At 39.8% G+C, this 16470-nt stretch overlaps 1 protein-coding gene and 1 non-coding gene across 9 annotated transcripts in view; one reads left to right on the top strand and one right to left on the bottom strand.

Annotated features, from left to right (window-relative positions):
- Positions 1–16470, top strand: part of Tlk2 (tousled like kinase 2) — a 114035-nt gene that overhangs the window by 30705 nt on the left and 66860 nt on the right. For 4 of the 8 annotated variants that reach the window (XM_028865141.2, XM_028865144.2, XM_028865140.2 and 1 more), the window contains exons 6-7: positions 249–344; positions 11802–11969. In XM_028865141.2, the coding sequence (XP_028720974.1) occupies positions 249–344; positions 11802–11969 (264 nt within the window). The remainder of the gene's footprint in view (positions 1–248; positions 345–11801; positions 11970–16470) is intronic. The other 4 variants (XM_028865143.2, XM_028865146.2, XM_037201029.1 and 1 more) reach the window with 1 other exon arrangement.
- LOC114690508 lies at positions 10244–10310 on the bottom strand. Its single transcript, XR_003734087.1, has one exon. It is a non-coding gene; the product is annotated as a small nucleolar RNA SNORD78 (small nucleolar RNA).

Genomic DNA, 16470 nt, shown 5'->3' with positions numbered 1-16470 from the left:
TGCTTACTTTCAGCTTTCTGCCCATGTTTTCTGTATATCTTGTTACATTTCTTTGGGAGCTCTTTCTCAAAAAATCTCATTGAAAAGATAGATTTGGCTTACATGGCATTTTCTCTCTAGAATGAGATGTATTGACTTAAAGGGGCCATGTATAATTAAGACCTGTTTGTATATTAATCTTTGACTCTCCTTCTCTGAAGCATGGTACTGTTTTGAATTATTCATATCCATTTTTCCCTGTTGGCCAGTTTGCTGGGGGAAGCGGGCCAGGAACCAGCCCTGGCAGAAGTGTTCCACCAGTTGCTCGATCCTCACCGCAACATTCCTTATCCAATCCCTTACCGGTAAGCATTCACCTGGAGAAATTGGACACCTGCTCCATAGGAGACCAGCAGCCCAGGAACACTGAAGCCGGCTCTCTTCCATTAGTTACCCAGGGGGCATGAGGCATGAGGGAGTAAACTTCATACTGTTGCCTGTAAAGCACTTAGTAGGTTCACATCTTTTATTAGTAAGTCAACTCTATGTAAGAGCTAATCATTTTCTGACTCTTCAATCGCCTTGAAGCCTGTCAGTTCCCTAGTCTGTTACGGCAGTCATTCCAAGCCAAACGTTGGGTTCTAAACCTTTGCTAAATTTGAATTTCTTTTTTTCCTTTAAAAAGTTTATCAGCTTCTGATATTCAGATCTTCTAGGCTTACTCATGTGGTAGAAAACCTGATATTGTGATGTATGTGAGATTGGTTTGTTTTCATCCTTTAAATGAGATTTCAATGTTTTAAAAACATTATATATTGATCGGCAGTTTTTAGCCAGGGGCAGTTATACCCCTCAGGGGACATTTGTCAGTATCTGGAGTCATTTTGGTTGTCACTGCTAGGGCATGGGAAGCATAGAGGCAGGCCAGAGGCTAGGGGTGCTGTAAACATTCCTATAAAGTTAGTGAGCCTAGCCGGTGAGCCAAAGGATTATATCGTCTAGAAGTCAGTAGTGTTGATGTTGGTACTTCCCGAATGAACTAATGTAGGGTATTGTGTTAATTTGTTCTAGCACCTTTAGATAATTTGTTGACACTTGTCCATAATGTGACTAGTCTGTTTTTATGTGGGATCTTAGGAGTTGGGATAAAAGTAAACGTTTTTAAAAAAAGAGGTTGGGATGCAACTTAATAGCATAGTGCTGACCTGGAGTCTGCCGTGCTCTGAGGTCAGTCTGCAGTGTGGCTTCAGCCTGGTCTCATGTGCTTTTGTGGTTCAAGCAACGTAAACAGTGAAGGCTCATTGTACCAGTCCTCTGGAAAACGGAGTGGCTTTCTGTAATGAAGTCCTCACATGCCTGATAGCTCCTGCCTGCTCTTTATTCCTGTCTACCTGTCTCCCGTACAGCAGCAGTCATGCAGCTTTCTTGAGCACTGAAGCATTCTTCTGCTCAGGGCCTTTGTATTGCTATTCTCTTTCCCAGAACTATTCTTTGACAGATACCGGCAACCTCTTCAACAGGATGTTGCTCAAAAATGACCTTAACAGAGTAGCCTTCCCTGCCCAGCTTCTCTAAAATAGCATTTCCTCACACTTGGTCACTCGTCTCCAGTCTTGCTTTAATGTGTGTATGTGTGTGCACGTGCACGCATATGTGTACGCATGCATGTGCTCATGAATGTAGGCATACACTTGCCATAGACCACAACCTGGGGTGTCTGTCCTTGCCTTTTACCTTGTGTGAGATCGGATCTCACCAGCACTGCATGGACCAGGTCATCTGGCCTGAAGCTTCTGGATGCTCTGTCCCTGCTTTTCATCTCTAGGGGAATAGCGGGGTGACAGAAGCGCCTTCCCCTGGTCACCATTTTTGTGGGTACTGGGATTTGGATCCAGGTCCTTAAGCTTGCATGGCAAGTGCTTCTGCCCACGTAGCCATCTGTCCATCCTGATGATGTGTTAAGTCTGTGTGGGACTGTCTCTGTCCCTGTCTCTCCCTCCTTCCCATAAACAGTTTGTTACAGTCGTCGTTTGTGAATCGATTTCTAGTTTTAGAAGAATACACATGCAATAGTCCATCGTTTTCTCAAAGTGTACCAGCCTGAGAAACCAAACATTGCCAGACCTATGACAACGCCACCACTATGTCCTTGTCACTTTAGCTCTTTACCTGCCCCCAGGCACAGCTGCTTCCTAGAGGAGTGACACAACAGGAAATGCCCTACTTGACTACTTTTGTTTAGCATTCCCTTTGTGAGATTTATTCATACTGTCTTGCTTGTAGGTCATTTAGGAGTAGTAGTATATAGTACAGTTTATTATACTTTGTGTGTGTGAGGGTACACCTGCTTTTTCGTGTGTATGCGTGTGTGCGCGCAAGCGTGTGTGCACACAGGATGTATTTAGAAGTTGGAGGACAACTTGTGGGAGTTGGTTCTCTCTGAACCATAGGGGTTCAGAAGATCAATCTCTGGTCATCAGACTTGGCTTCAGGTCTCCCTGGCCTGACTCTCCCTGCCCCTTGAGTTTTGTCTTTTGGTTTTTGTTTCTTTTTCTTTAGGGAGCTGGTGAGGCTGCCTTATTATATAGATCAGGCTGGTCTCACACGTGCTCCTGCCTTGCGGACCACCACACCTGGCTATTTGTGAAGTGGAATCTGGAGATCCAACTCAGGTCTTCATGCTTGTAGCTCATCACGTTAATATTAGTATATATTTAATAATTTCCGTGTTCTATTTTTTTGTTTTGTTTTGTTTTTTGAGATAGAGTTTCTCTGTGTAACAGTCCTGGATGTCCTGGAACTCACTCTGTAGACCAGGCTGGGTGTTTTAATTGTTGACCATTAACTCATTACCCCCTCCTGCTAAAGTGACAGTGGGTACCTTGCTGCATTTCTTCCTCATTGCTATTTCCATGTGTTACTGTTCCAGTATAGAGAACTCAAGTTCCTGTGAACCATTTCCTTCCCTTGACATGTAAGAGATAGCTGGTTCAGTGTTTCAGTCTCTAGCATTCAGAAATGCTTGGGACCCAGTGGCTTCTCAAAATTGTTGAAAAGGAAGAATTGATAAATAAAGGGTCACTTTGCGTCTCCCTCCTTTTTTTTTGGTAAATGATTCTTTGGATTTTTTTTTTTTTTTTTTTTTTTGTACTAAGGACTGAACTTGGCACCTTGTACTTGCTTAGCAAACGTTCTACTACTGAGCTACTCTCCAAGCTCCATTAATTTTTTTTGTACTTTTGTTGAATATTTATGTTAAATCCAAAAACATACATACAACATGAACCTTTTCCTGAAGAAGTTGGCAAAAGTCATGACACCTGGCAAGCAAGCAATGTTTAAAAGTGTTTTTAACAACAAAGACTGTATGAGAGAAAGACTGTATGAGAGGAAGACTGTATGATAGGAAGACTATGATAGAAGACTGTATGATAGAAAGACTATATGATAGAAATGGTGCCCTAAAACTTAAAATATTTCTTTCTGGCTCTTCAATAAAAATCTTGTAGAAAATTATTATAAAGGTAACTATAACCATCACATACAAGAAGTAAACTGTTTTCAGGACCCTGTAAACCTAAGTGTCCATCCTTAAGTCCCTGAATATAGTGAGTGTACTTCTATCTTAGAGGTAATCCTTTTTTCTCTGGTAGCCGTTGCTTTTCCTAAGGGTTTAATTGTTACTTCAATCATTCACATCTAACTACAGCTTAGTTGTACCATTAAGTTAACTTGGTTACAGTGTTTTAGGGTGGGGGGCATAACTCTATTAGACTATTGCCTGGTATAGTGCCAGGTGTGGTGGTGCAGGCCACTCCACAGAGGCAGGCAGATCTCTGTGAGTTCAAGGCCAGCCTGGTCTACAAAGTGAGTTCCAGAACAGCCAGGTCTGTTAAACAGAGAAACCCTGTCACGGGGTGATGAGGGGGAACCAGGTGGTAGCCCACGCCTTTAATCCCAGGGCATACAAATTATCTACTTTGCTACTATATAACCAAGCTATGATTCTCTCCCCTTATTATTAATGAAAGTGATCCTAAGCTCATAAATCCTATTAAACATCCAGCAGTCAGAATTATTTTTGTAGGATTTTTCATTTCTTACAATATCCCCCCAACCAATATTCAAATTATCACAACACCCTGGCACCTAAAAATACAGCTCTCCTCATTACTATTATAGGCTTTGCCATCGCACTAGAATTGTTACCTGACTTTCCACATCACCTCAAATAAATCAACCTCACCATCACTTTTCTCAACATTCCTAGACTACTCCCCCTAACTGTGTACTGAGTCTTACCTATCAAAACATTAACAATAAGCTTCAACACAACTCTAGACCTCTTAGCCCTAATTTGACTTGAAAAAGCTATCCCTAAAGCCCTATCAACCACCCATACTTCTATCTCCAAAACATTAACCTACCCAAAGGGCTTTATCAAACTATCTTTCCTAATCACACTCCTATAAATTCTCATCCTCTTAATCACTTAGTCCCCTCGTGAGCTTGATGATAATAAAGACACTCATGAACAAAGACCACCCAGGCACTCTCATTAGCCAAGTAGCACAACTACATATTGCTGCAACACCCATACCCTAATGTAATCTTAGGATGAACTTAAATTTCTGATCCTCCTCCCTTCACCTCCCAACTTCTAGGATTACAGCTGTTTGCTACCATGCTTGGCTCCATGCTTGCTTTTTATTCATTTTTACTTTTTATTGTACTTGGGATTGAACCCAGGTCTAATGCATGCTAGGCATGTGCTCTACCATTGAGCTATATCCCCAGCCCTCTGTGGCTGCTCTTTTGGTATTCTGAAATTTCAACGTGTCTTCTTACATTCTTTTCTTCTTGGCTTTGACTCTGGGATTTTGGAATCTGTGCATTGGTATGCTTTTTCAGTCCTGAATAATTAAAGTATATATCATCATCATCATCACGTATCATCTCTGTACTGTGCCTGCTCTGCATTATCTCCCCTTACTTCCTGACTTCGTTTCTGTATACTCTTTTGTCTCTGTACGCTTCTTTGTTGTGCCCTTCAGTTCCAGGTTATGTTTCATTGTCTCATTTGCTATTAGCTGCATTGAATTTTCAATTTTTGTTATTGCTTCTGTTGGTCTCTTTGTTTTGAGGGCTTGGGATCAGTCTCCAGGACCTTGCCACATGCTAAGCAAGTGCTCTAATGTGAATTATTTCTATCTTGAGTCCTGCTACCGCTTAAGAAAATAAAATAAAATAAAAAAGCTCTCTGCTGTTTAATTCTTTCAAGCTTTATTCATTCTTTATTTTTATTTTTTAGGGATTTAAATTTTTTTTTTATGTATATGACTGTTTTGCCTAAGTATATGTATGCGAGCCCTGTGTATACCTGTGCCCATGTCAGAAGAAGATGTCCAACCCTTTGGTACTAGGGTTATGAGTGGTGGCAAGCCATAATGTAGGTCCTGGGAACTGAATCCAGGTCCTCTGCAAGAGCAACAAATGCTCTTAACTGTAGACTGAAGTTTCTCGGTCCTTTTTAAAAAATATTTTATAAAAAATAATCACTCAAAGGTTTAATATTAATTACAGACTGTTTGGTCTGTGGCTCAGGCTTATTGCTAGCTAGCTATTACATCTTAAATTAAACCATTTCTGTTAATCTATGTATCGCCACATGTCTCGTGGCTTTACCTGTGTTCTATTACGTCTTGCTCCTCCAGCAGCTCACAGTGTCTCCCCTGACTCTGCCTTTCTTCTCCCTGTATCTTGTTTGGATTTCCTGCCTGGCTATAACCTGTCTTGCCATAGGCCAAGGCACCTTCTTTATTAACCAGTGGTAGCAACACATATTCACAGTGTATAGAAAGACCATCCCACAGCACTTAACTGCTGAGTCATCTCTGTAGCCCCCTTTATTTTTGAAAATCTTTATTGTAATCCTGGGGATTGAACCACAGGTCTTACTCAGCAAGTATTTTGCCACTGTGCTCGAATTTTCTCTAAACCTTGTACACATGATTATAGTCTCTATCTACTAATACTGGCATCTGAGGTTTTTAATCAGTTTGTTTCTGCCATTGATTTTCTTGGTTTTTTGTGTGTGTGTGTGTGTGTGTGTGTGTGTGTGTGTGTGTTTGTGTGTGTGTGTGGTTTTTATTGCATTTTACTTTGTTTTCTAGTGATGTATATAACTCAGTGTTCTTGAGAAATTATTTTTGACTGTGAAGAAATGTTTGTTCTTTGAGGGGGAAGTAATTGTTTCTTAGTTCCTAGAGAGTTTACCTTTCTGATGCAACTTTATCAATTTGTTTGTTTGCTTGCTTGCTTGCTTTTCAACACAGGGTTTCTCTGTGTAACAGCCCTGGCTGTCCTGGAACTTGCTTTGTAGACCAGGCTGGCCTCGAACTCACAGAGATCCACCTGCCTCTGCTTTCCGAGTGCTGGGATCAAAGGCGTGCGCCACCACGCCCAGCTGCAACTTTATCAAATTTAAGGCCTATATTTGTTTGTTTAGTTGTTTAAGCTGTCAAAAAATTGATTTGGATTGTCCTAACATTTCCTAAACCCTGATCCCCTATATTACGAGACAACTTTCTTGCAGCCACTTGAGGGTAGAAAAAAGTCTTCTCTTGGTTCACCCTTTCCCTAAGAGTGTAGTTGAGTGCATTAAAGGCCACTGTGATGTGTAAATAGAGAGTGTGCTTCCTGTTGAGTTTTCTGCTTGGGTGGACCTTGCTTCCGTGACCACTTGACATCATGGTGCCCTGGAAATGGGAACTAAGTGTCTGCAAGTACCCCTATGGCCATATATAACTGGGGTGTTTCTTTTACTTGTCATATGCTCTTAGATTTTGTCTTAGAAGATCCCTTTTTAAAATATTGCTGTTTTGATACAAGGTATCACTATGCAACCCTGACTGGCCTGGAACTTGGTATAGATAAAGGCACACACCCAGCCTTGTATGTGTGCTTTTTTTGTAACACCAGGGATTGAGTTGAAGTACTTAGCTGTATCCCTGGCCTGTGGCATATCTTTAAATTTGCTATCTAAGGGAAGATTTACTGAAGCATCCTAACCTGCCTATGTCCAAAAAAGCTTTAAAGGCTTTAGATCATAGTAGATGTTTATTGAATATAGGGCAGAGTGGTTGATGTAGTGAGTATGTTGTAGTGAATGGTATCACGGTATTAGAGAGCATAAACTCAGGCTGTTATATTTGGTAGGGTAGGAGTGTGGTTAATCTTGAGGAGGTCTAGTTACTTATAGATTGGAAGACTAAATTCATTTGCCATTAGCATTTGATAAATACGTTTCTTTCTTTTTTTTAAAATATATATATATATTACAATACCATTCAGTTCTACATATCAGCCATGGGTTCCCCTATTCTCCCCCCTCCCACCCCCTCCCCACGTTTTCTTAATAGTTAAGTGGTCGGGCATTGTGGTGCAAGCTGTAATCCCAGTACTCACGAAGTTGAAGCAAGGTCAGTGTTTGAGGTTAGCCTGTGCTAAATAGCCAGACCCTGTCCTGAAAATTAAAGGGCTAGAGAGATGGCACAGCAGTTTAGAGCACTAGTTTCTGCTCTTGCAGAAAACCCAGGTTTGATTTCCAGCATCCACACAATGGATTACAACCATCTACAGCCCTGTAACTCCAGCGGATCCAACAGACGTGCATATCCTGCACATATATGCATGTAGACAACATTCATACACATAAAATAAATCTAAAAATTTTTTAAAGCCAAAGTAAGATAAAATTATATATGGATTAAAATATATAATATTTTATATATAAAATATTATAATTTAGAAGTTGTTCCTCATAAAGCATATGTACAGATTGGATTATAAAGTCCCTTAACAAAACAGCTCTTTCAGAACTGGGCCTTGTAGTTCATCTTCTCTGGGAGCTGAGACAAGAAGATTGTAAATTCAAGGCCCAGCTTGGCTACAGAGCAAGTTGATGACCAGCGTACACCATTTAGTGAGACTCTGTCTCAGAGAAAACATAAAAATGATCTGTGGTGCTGGGTGGTGGTGGTGCATGCTTCTAATCCCAGCACTCGGGAGGCAGAGGCAGGCAAATCTCTGTTAGTTTGAGGATAGCCTGGTCTACAAGTGAGTTCCAGGGGTAGCCAGGGCTACACAGAGAAACCCTGTCTTGAAAAAAACTAAAAAGATGTGGGGAAAGCTGGGTATAGTGGGCACGCCTTTAATGCCAGTACTTGGGAGAGGTCAGCCTGGTCTACATAGCAAATTCCAGGACAGCCAAGGCTACATAATGAGACCTTATCTGAGGCCCACTTCACCCCAAAAAGGACTGGAGATACACTTAAGCATTCGCAGGGCAATCCCCGCACCCCACCCCACAAGGCAGTTGGCAAGTGTTTCTAGACTCTCTAGGATATATACATGTATGTTTGTATACTCGTTTTCCTTATTTCAATTGTATTTATTCAATGTCCTATACATATTTGTATTTTATAAATAGTTTTGTAATTAATTTCTTTTTTGGGGGGCAGGTTTCAAGACAGGTTTCTCTGTGTAACAACCCTGGCAATCCTGGAACTTGCTCTCTAGACCAGACTGACCTTGAACTCACAGCGATCCATCCACCTGCCTCTGCTTTCCAAGGGTTGGGATTAAAGACATGTGCCACCACGGCTGGCAATTAATTTCTTTGTATATACTTCTGTATAATTTCTAAGTCAGAGTATATTTAAAAAGATGAGGTGTTGGTGGTGCACACTCCTATAATCCTAGCATTTGGGAGGCAGAGATATAGGTAGATCTCAGAGAGTTTGAGGCCACCTTGGTCTTCATAGCAAGTCCCAGGACAGCCAGGGCTACATAAAGACACCTGCTTGTATATGTATGTAAAGTTCTAGGAGATTATTAGCAGTTTGAAGTTCTTAAATTTGGCATATCCAACAATTATTCCAAAATATCTAATATTGAATTTTGTCATTGCAGTCTTTCCAGTAAGAAAAAAAAATACCTTGATTTATCTGATATCTTCACTAGGGATATTAAATATCTTTTCATATATTGAATGGCCTTTTCAGTTTCTCTCGTAATGAATTGTGTCTTTTGCTGATCTATTGGAATATTGGGTTTTTCTTACTCTTAGGTAGGAGGACATTTTAAGGTTTCCTAACTCAGTGTCATGTATGTTGTCAATGTTTGCAAATTTGTAATGTAAGTTTATGTTGACTTTTTCCATTCAACTTGATGTGTCTTTTCTTATTATTTTATGCATTGTTAAATTATTCATTGATATTCTTATGATTCAAAAACAACATGCATGCTGTATCCCCAAGGGTAACTCTTTTTCACTACTAAGTTACAGTATCATTTGCTTATTTTTCTTAAGTCTTTATATGTGATAGAAGATAGGAAGATATTGTCTCTTTTTTCCAGATAGCTTCAGAAATAGTATGCCAGTCTTATAAATGCATTCCCTTTACTGTGAAATATGCCTTAATCACAAATTATGTATCCATATCCTGTGGATTTGTTTCTGAATCCTTTTTTTTTTTTTTTTGCTGCTTGAATTTTAAAAAATACATAAATGAGTAAATAAATAAATATGTTGAGACAAGTCATCACCCGAGTAACTCAAGCTAACTGAATTCAGTGACCCTCATGCTGCCACATCCTTGCAAGTGTTGGGATTACAGGAATGTCATTAGGAAAGTGGTTTTGTAGTGTGTTTTGATATTGAGTGAGGTTTCCCTAATACTCCTTATTAAAAATTACATGACTGATTTTCATATAAGCCCTTAATATAACCTGCTAAAAGCCAGTGAGAATGTTTTGGTCCCATCCAAGGCTTAGAGCAAAATAAATAAAAACTGCTGGTTTTAGAGAAATTTGGAATTGTTATATTTTGAATTCAGGAACCAGGACATCACCATTTAGATTGTTGTTTGTTTGTTTGTTTGTTTTTTGAGACAGGATCAATATATCTTGGCTAATCAGGAATTTACCATGTAGACCAGGCTGACCTCGAACTCACAGAGATCTGCCTGACTCTGCCTTCCAGTGCTGAGATTAAAGGCATGGGCCACTAGCCCAGTTTAGATTGTTTTATATTTCTCTCTGAAGCTGTTTAGTTTTTTCATAGTATTCTTCATGTTTTTTTGATGTTGTTTCATTATTTTGAATGTGGTTTTCTTCTCTTACTTGCTGATGGTAATTATGGTAGCGATGCTGTTGACTTTTTTCTTTTTTTAACCTATCTTGTATTTGTCTCTCTTTTTTTTTCTTCAGTGTTAAGATTTGTTGTCTACAACATATTCATATCAGACATTTGTATAACATCATTACAGTATTTGTCTCTCTTACTGAAGTTTTTTAGCTAATTTGTTTGGTTTCCTTTGTGAATATTTATGTCATACAAAATGACACTTTTAAATATCTTCCACTGTTTATATCACATTGACTGAATTTTCTGTATTACATGTGTTACCCCTTTCTGTTCCCACCTTCTAACTCTTTTTTTTTTGTTTTGGTTTTGGTTTTTTGTTTTGTTTTGTTTTTTAATTTTTTTGGTTTTTCAAGACAGGGTTTCTCTGTATAATTTTGGTGCCTGTCCTGGAGCTCACTCTAGACCAGGCTGGCCTCAAACTCACAGAGATCCACCTGCCTCTGCCTCCGAAGTGCTGGGATTAAAGCCGTGCGCCACCACTGCCCGACCTGTTCCCATCTGTAATGAGGGGTCTCTACTGTAGTACTTTCAGTAATATTTTAGTCATTTTTGAGAAAATACTCATTTAGGTATTAAAGTGGGATACTTCTAGTTTCGTTTTTAGTTTTTTGTTTTTATTTAGTTGGGTTGTTGTTGTTTTTGTTTTTCAAGACAGGGTTTCTCTGTGTGGCTTTGGTACCTGTCCTGGAACTCGCTCTGTAGACCAGGCTGGCCTTGAACTCACAGAGATTCTCCTGCCTCTGCCTCAGCAGCTGCTGAAAGTTGCACTGCTCTTACAGAGGACTCGCGTTTAGTTCTTAGTACTGGGATTAAAAGCATGTGCTGCCACCGCCTGGCTACTTCTAGCTTTTTTTTTTTTTTTTTTAAACATTGCCCGACAATTATTTTACGATCCAAAGAGAAGAATCATAATTTTTTTCTATCATTAATTTGTAATCAATTATTTTAGATTTGCTAATTTTTTTTTTTTTTCTTCTCAAGACAGGGTTTCTCTCTGTAGCCCTGGCTGTCTTGGAACTCACTCTGTAGAACAGGCTGGCCTTGAACTCATAAAGCTGCCTCTGCCTCAGTGCTGGGATCAAAGGTGTGCACCACCACTCTCCCCTCCTCCACCCCAGATTTGGTAATGTTTAACCATACATTTCTGGAATAAACCACACATACTTGAGGCATGTTTCTCCTTTTCTGTCCTATGCTTGCTCTGCTTGCATTTGGTTTAGATTTTTTTGCATGTAATTATACTGAGTAGAATTCAGAGTGTAATAAACTCTTGTCTATAAAGCCAGGCAGCAGATAACGTTAATTCTTTGTTTACTTATAGGATGGAAAGAGTATTTCCTGTGTAAGATTGAGAGTATTAAGAAGGTGATTTACTGAACAATACAGAGTAATTTGCACATCCAGAGTTATGTAAAATTAGAGTCACTGGAATACCTTTTACATGATCTGAGTAGGTGTTGACCATGTTGTGATGGTCTGTGTTCTCAGAGATGTTCTGTGGTTTGAATCACACATCTCATGATACCCAGTCTAACTAACGTGTTGCATGTGTAGTCAGTATTCCGGTGAGTATCTGTCTCACATCTTTGTGTGTTTTCTTAATGTCTTCCAGCGTCGTGTAGAACAGCCCCTGTATGGTTTAGACGGCAGTGCTGCAAAGGAGGCCTCCGAGGAGCAGTCCGCTCTGCCGACCCTCATGTCAGTGATGCTAGCAAAACCTCGCCTTGATACAGAGCAGTTAGCACCACGGGGAGCGGGCCTCTGCTTCACCTTTGTCTCTGTGAGTAGAAGGCTGCATGTTGAAACATGTTTACTCTTGAATTTCTTGATGAAGTTGGATTATTTTAATAGAGAGGATGATGTTTTCTATTCTTTCATCGTTTAAAATACTTTCCTTTTTTTTTTTTTTTTTTTTTTTTGGTTTTTCGAGACAGGGTTTCTCTGTGTAGCTTTGCGCCTTTCTTGGAAGTCACTCTGTAGACCAGGCTGGCCTCGAACTCACAGAGATCCGCCAGGCTCTGCCTCCCAAGTGCTGGGATTAAAGACGTGTACCACTGCCCGATATTTGTTTAAAATACTTTCAGTTTAACATTTTGTAGATTTGCTTTTTAAATTACGTGTATATGTGTGGGCCTGTGTATGAGTATGCTTACATGTGTGAGTGAGTACCCAAAGAGTCCAGAGAGTGTCAGATCTCCTGGAACTTGAGTGCTAGGTGGTTGTGAGCCATCCATCATGGGTACTGAGAACTAAACTCGAGTCCTCTGAAAGAGCAGTGCAACTTTTCAGCAGCTGCTGAGGCATCTTTCCAGCTCTTTTCCATTGCTTCTTAAAGGCATGGTTCTTTACTTAGTTCCTGGGGCTGAACTCTCAGGAGAGGCTGCTCTGTCAAAGTCTTGAGTGGACAATGGGAAGGAAAATGTGATCTTGGGTTGACAAAAAAGTAAAGAGACTACAGATTCCATTTTAGACAAAATTTCATCTAATTAAAGAGCACCAAACTCCCCCCAACACTTTCTCAGACTAGTATTTGAGCAGTGTAGTTGATTGTGTAGATAGGCATTCTGCAGAGGGCGTGCCCCTATGTGTGAGCTGGCCACTTGCTTGCCTTCTCATTTTCTAAAAGGAATTTGTTTGTTCATTTCAACTGCACCTTTTTTTAAATTAAGGATTTGTTTTTATTATGAGTAAGTGTATGTGTGCCTATGTGTGTGTGTCCTAGTGTGCTGGTGCCCACAGCCCAATGGGGGGATGTGCATCAGATCTCTTGGAGCTGGAGTTACAGGTAATTGTGAGCTTCCCTGGTGTTTGTGCTGGGAATTGAACTCAGGTCTTCTGAAGAGCATCAAGTGCTCTTAACTGCTTGATCATCTAGCCAGCCCCTCTTTCTCTCTTTTTAAAGACTATTTAGACTGAGGATGCAGCTTAGTTGGTAGAGTGCTTGCCTAGCATCCATGATGCCCAGGTTCAGTGTACCACCTAAAACTGGGCATAGTGGTACATGCTTGCAGTCACAGTACCGGAGAGGTAGAAACAGAAGTGGAAAGTTATCTTTGACTGTATAGTAAGTTTGAGGCCAGTCTGGGCTACATGAGAACTATGTCTCTAGAAGAGAGAAAGAAAAAAAGAGGAATTCAAATGGTATAAAATCTTGAGTTCATGTAATTTACCATAAGTAATTTGAATCAAAATTTACTTTTTTCTTTTTTGGTTTTTCGAGACAGGGTTTCTCTGTGTAGCTTTTGGAGCCTGTTTTGGATCTCACTTTGTAGACCAGGCTGGCCTTGAACTCACAGAGATCTGCCTGCCTCTGCCTCCATGCGCCACCACTGCCCAGCAAAATTTGCTTTTTTCTTAGTTTCTGTGTCTTATCAACTGCCTATTTTTGTTAATGTACAAGATGACCCTTTTGTTCCTCTTTAAGGTTTTGGTGTGTTTGTTTACCTTTCATTCTCTTTTCTCTCTCTCTCTCCCTTTCTCTTTTTCTTTCTTTCTTTCTTTCTTTCTCTCTCTTCTTTCTTTCTTTCTTTCTTTCTTTCTTTCTTTCTTTCTTTCTTTCTTTCTCTGTCTCTCTGTCTCTTCTCTGTCTCTCTCTCTCTCTCTCTCTCTCTCTCTCTCTTTCTTTCTTTCTTTCTTTTTTTTTTTTTTTTTGGAGACAGGCTCTCCATACAGTAGCCTAGGCTAGTCTGGAACTCACTATGTAGCTCTGGCTGGCCTCAAACTTGAGGGAATACTACTTTAGCCTTTTGAGTGCTGGAGTTACAGGCATGTGTCACCTGTGGAGTGTCTAGTAAGACCACCCTGTCTTTCAAAAGGAAGTCACCACTAATTCCATTTTTTGCCTCTTGTTCATTTTCTGTAGTTAAAATCCCTGGTGATTTTGTGGAGTATATATGAGTTATTAACTCACATTCAACTCTATTTGGAAAGGTAGTGGGAGTGTTGGGTATCTTTTGTTTTAAGTTTTATATATATGAGTAGTTTGCATGTTATGTGTTTGCACCATGTACATGCCTGGTGCTCATGGGGCCAGAGGTAAGTGTTATCGATGGTTCTGAGTTACTTGATGTGGGTGCTGAGACCAACCTGTGTCCTGTAAGACACAGTCAGTGCTCTTAGCCATTAAGCCATCTCTGTAGTCCTATGTTGGATGTCTTAAGGAAAGGAAATAAAAATAATAAAAAAAAAATTAGCTGAGTCAGAGAATCATGAATTATTTGAAATACTTCTTGAAAGCTTGTTGGGAGTTCTAGGAAGGAAGCAACCATACTTAATGATCCTACCAGATTGAGGAAAGTTGTCCTTTTCAACTAACTGTTGCTTCGGGAGTAATGTGTATGGTGTGGGCATGGAAGAAAGGGATACTAGCTTAGCTGTCCAGAGCAGTGACATCGACCCTGGCCATCAGCTGAGTGACAAGTATCTCAATCAGATTGTCCTGGTGTTATGGAATACTTTTTTAGTACTATTACTGTAGCTTTGTCTCAAGAATAGAAAAATACCTCTTTTTTTAAAACAGGTTCTTTTTTATATATAATTTATTTATTTTGATTTTATGTGTGTCGGTGTCTTGCCTGCATGTATGTCTGTGTGAGGGTGTCAGGTTCCCTGGAACTGGAGTCATAGACTGTTGTGAGCTCCCATGTGCATACCAGGTCCTCTGGAAGAGCAGTCAGAGCTCTTAACCACTGAGCCATCTCTCCAGCCCCTAGAAAAATATTTTTTAAAAATGTTTTTCAGAGTTGTTTAATCATCATGCATGTGACCTAAAGAGTGGAATATTGACAATAAGATATTGTAGAGGACTTGAGGGTAACATAAAACCCTTGCTGTGAGAATGCAGTCACTTTGTGGTATTGTTGCTTTTTTTTTTTTTAATTCTATTGTCTGTTTATCATTCATAGATCTTTATTAGATCTGACTTTCCTGAGCAAAACCATTTGTCCTTTTTTCTTTTGTATGTATGGGGCATGAGTTCATGTATCGAGGCCAGAGGTCAACATTAAAGTACTCCACATTTTTTTAAGACAAGAACTTTCACTGAATTTATCAATTGGGTAGACTTGTTGGCCAGTGAGCTGCCTGTCTCCATTCATCCCTCACTGCTTGGATTATAAATGCCAATATGTGCTGTCACACCCAGCTTTTTACATGAGTGCTAGGGATCTGAACTTGGAACTCAAGTTCTTGTGGTTCTGTGGCAGGCATTTTTCTTGCTAATCCATCTCTCCAGCCCGCTTCTGTTCTTTGATTGCCATAATAGTTGCCTCCCTTTCAGAGGGATGCTTTGTTTATTCTATGCATATTTACTGTGTCCTCTGTGTGATAGGCACATAGTTAAATACACAGAATTTTGATCAACATTCCTTCTGTTCCCTAATGTAAACTAAAGGATATGGTTCCATGGGTGTGGGGTAGATACATTCGAATGGCTGCCTACTTGGTCCTATCATCAGTACTTTTATGCTGTCAGGCCCTGCAGATACTCTTAACTAGATTATTCTCATGCTGCAGAGAGTAACCAAGAAATTGTATAAGAAGAAGAAATGTATAAAACATGTAAAACCCAAAAGCCTGGTGCTTTGATATAGTTCTCTTTGTCTTTGCTTCTTAGTTATATAAAGAAAAGTGAAAGAGTTAACTTTAATATACAGCAAGTATTGTAAATCAGTAAAGATAGGCAAGAAGAGAAGGGCAGAGGTGGCTTTATGGGAAAGAAAAAGGCAAATGCCTAATAACTATCAATTTAGGCCATAAAGAACTACAGAATTAAAAGATAACTTCGTTGTTGTTGCTTGTTTTTGGTTTTGCCTTTTGAGATCTCTGTGTAGCCCTGGCTGTCCCGGAACTCATTCCGTAGGCCAAGCTGGCCTCAAACTTACATAGATCCACCTGCCTCTGTCTCCCGAGTGCTGGGATTAAAGGCGTGCACCACCATTCCTGGCTAAGAGGATAACTTTTAAGATCTATCTAATTAATAAGGATTAAGAAATTTTAGATTTGGGGCTAGAAAGCTAGCTAAGTTAGGTTAAGAGTATTTGATATTCTTCAGAGAACCTGGGTTTGATCCCAGCACCCACATGGCAGCTTATAGACATCTGTAACTCCAGTTCCAAGGGATCCAGTCCCTTCTTCTGGCCTCAGAGGACACCAGGCACATGTATGGTGCACAGATAGATATACATGCACACAATAGACTCATATACATACAATAAAAAATAATAAATCTTTAAAAAATAGAAAATTGATATTTGTGTAGGTTTTAGTTTAAAGGCATACAC

This window comes from Peromyscus leucopus, chromosome 8b, assembly GCF_004664715.2.
Source record: "Peromyscus leucopus breed LL Stock chromosome 8b, UCI_PerLeu_2.1, whole genome shotgun sequence".
Taxonomy (NCBI): Eukaryota; Metazoa; Chordata; class Mammalia; order Rodentia; family Cricetidae; genus Peromyscus; species Peromyscus leucopus.
This window is presented reverse-complemented; position numbering and strand designations above follow the sequence as displayed.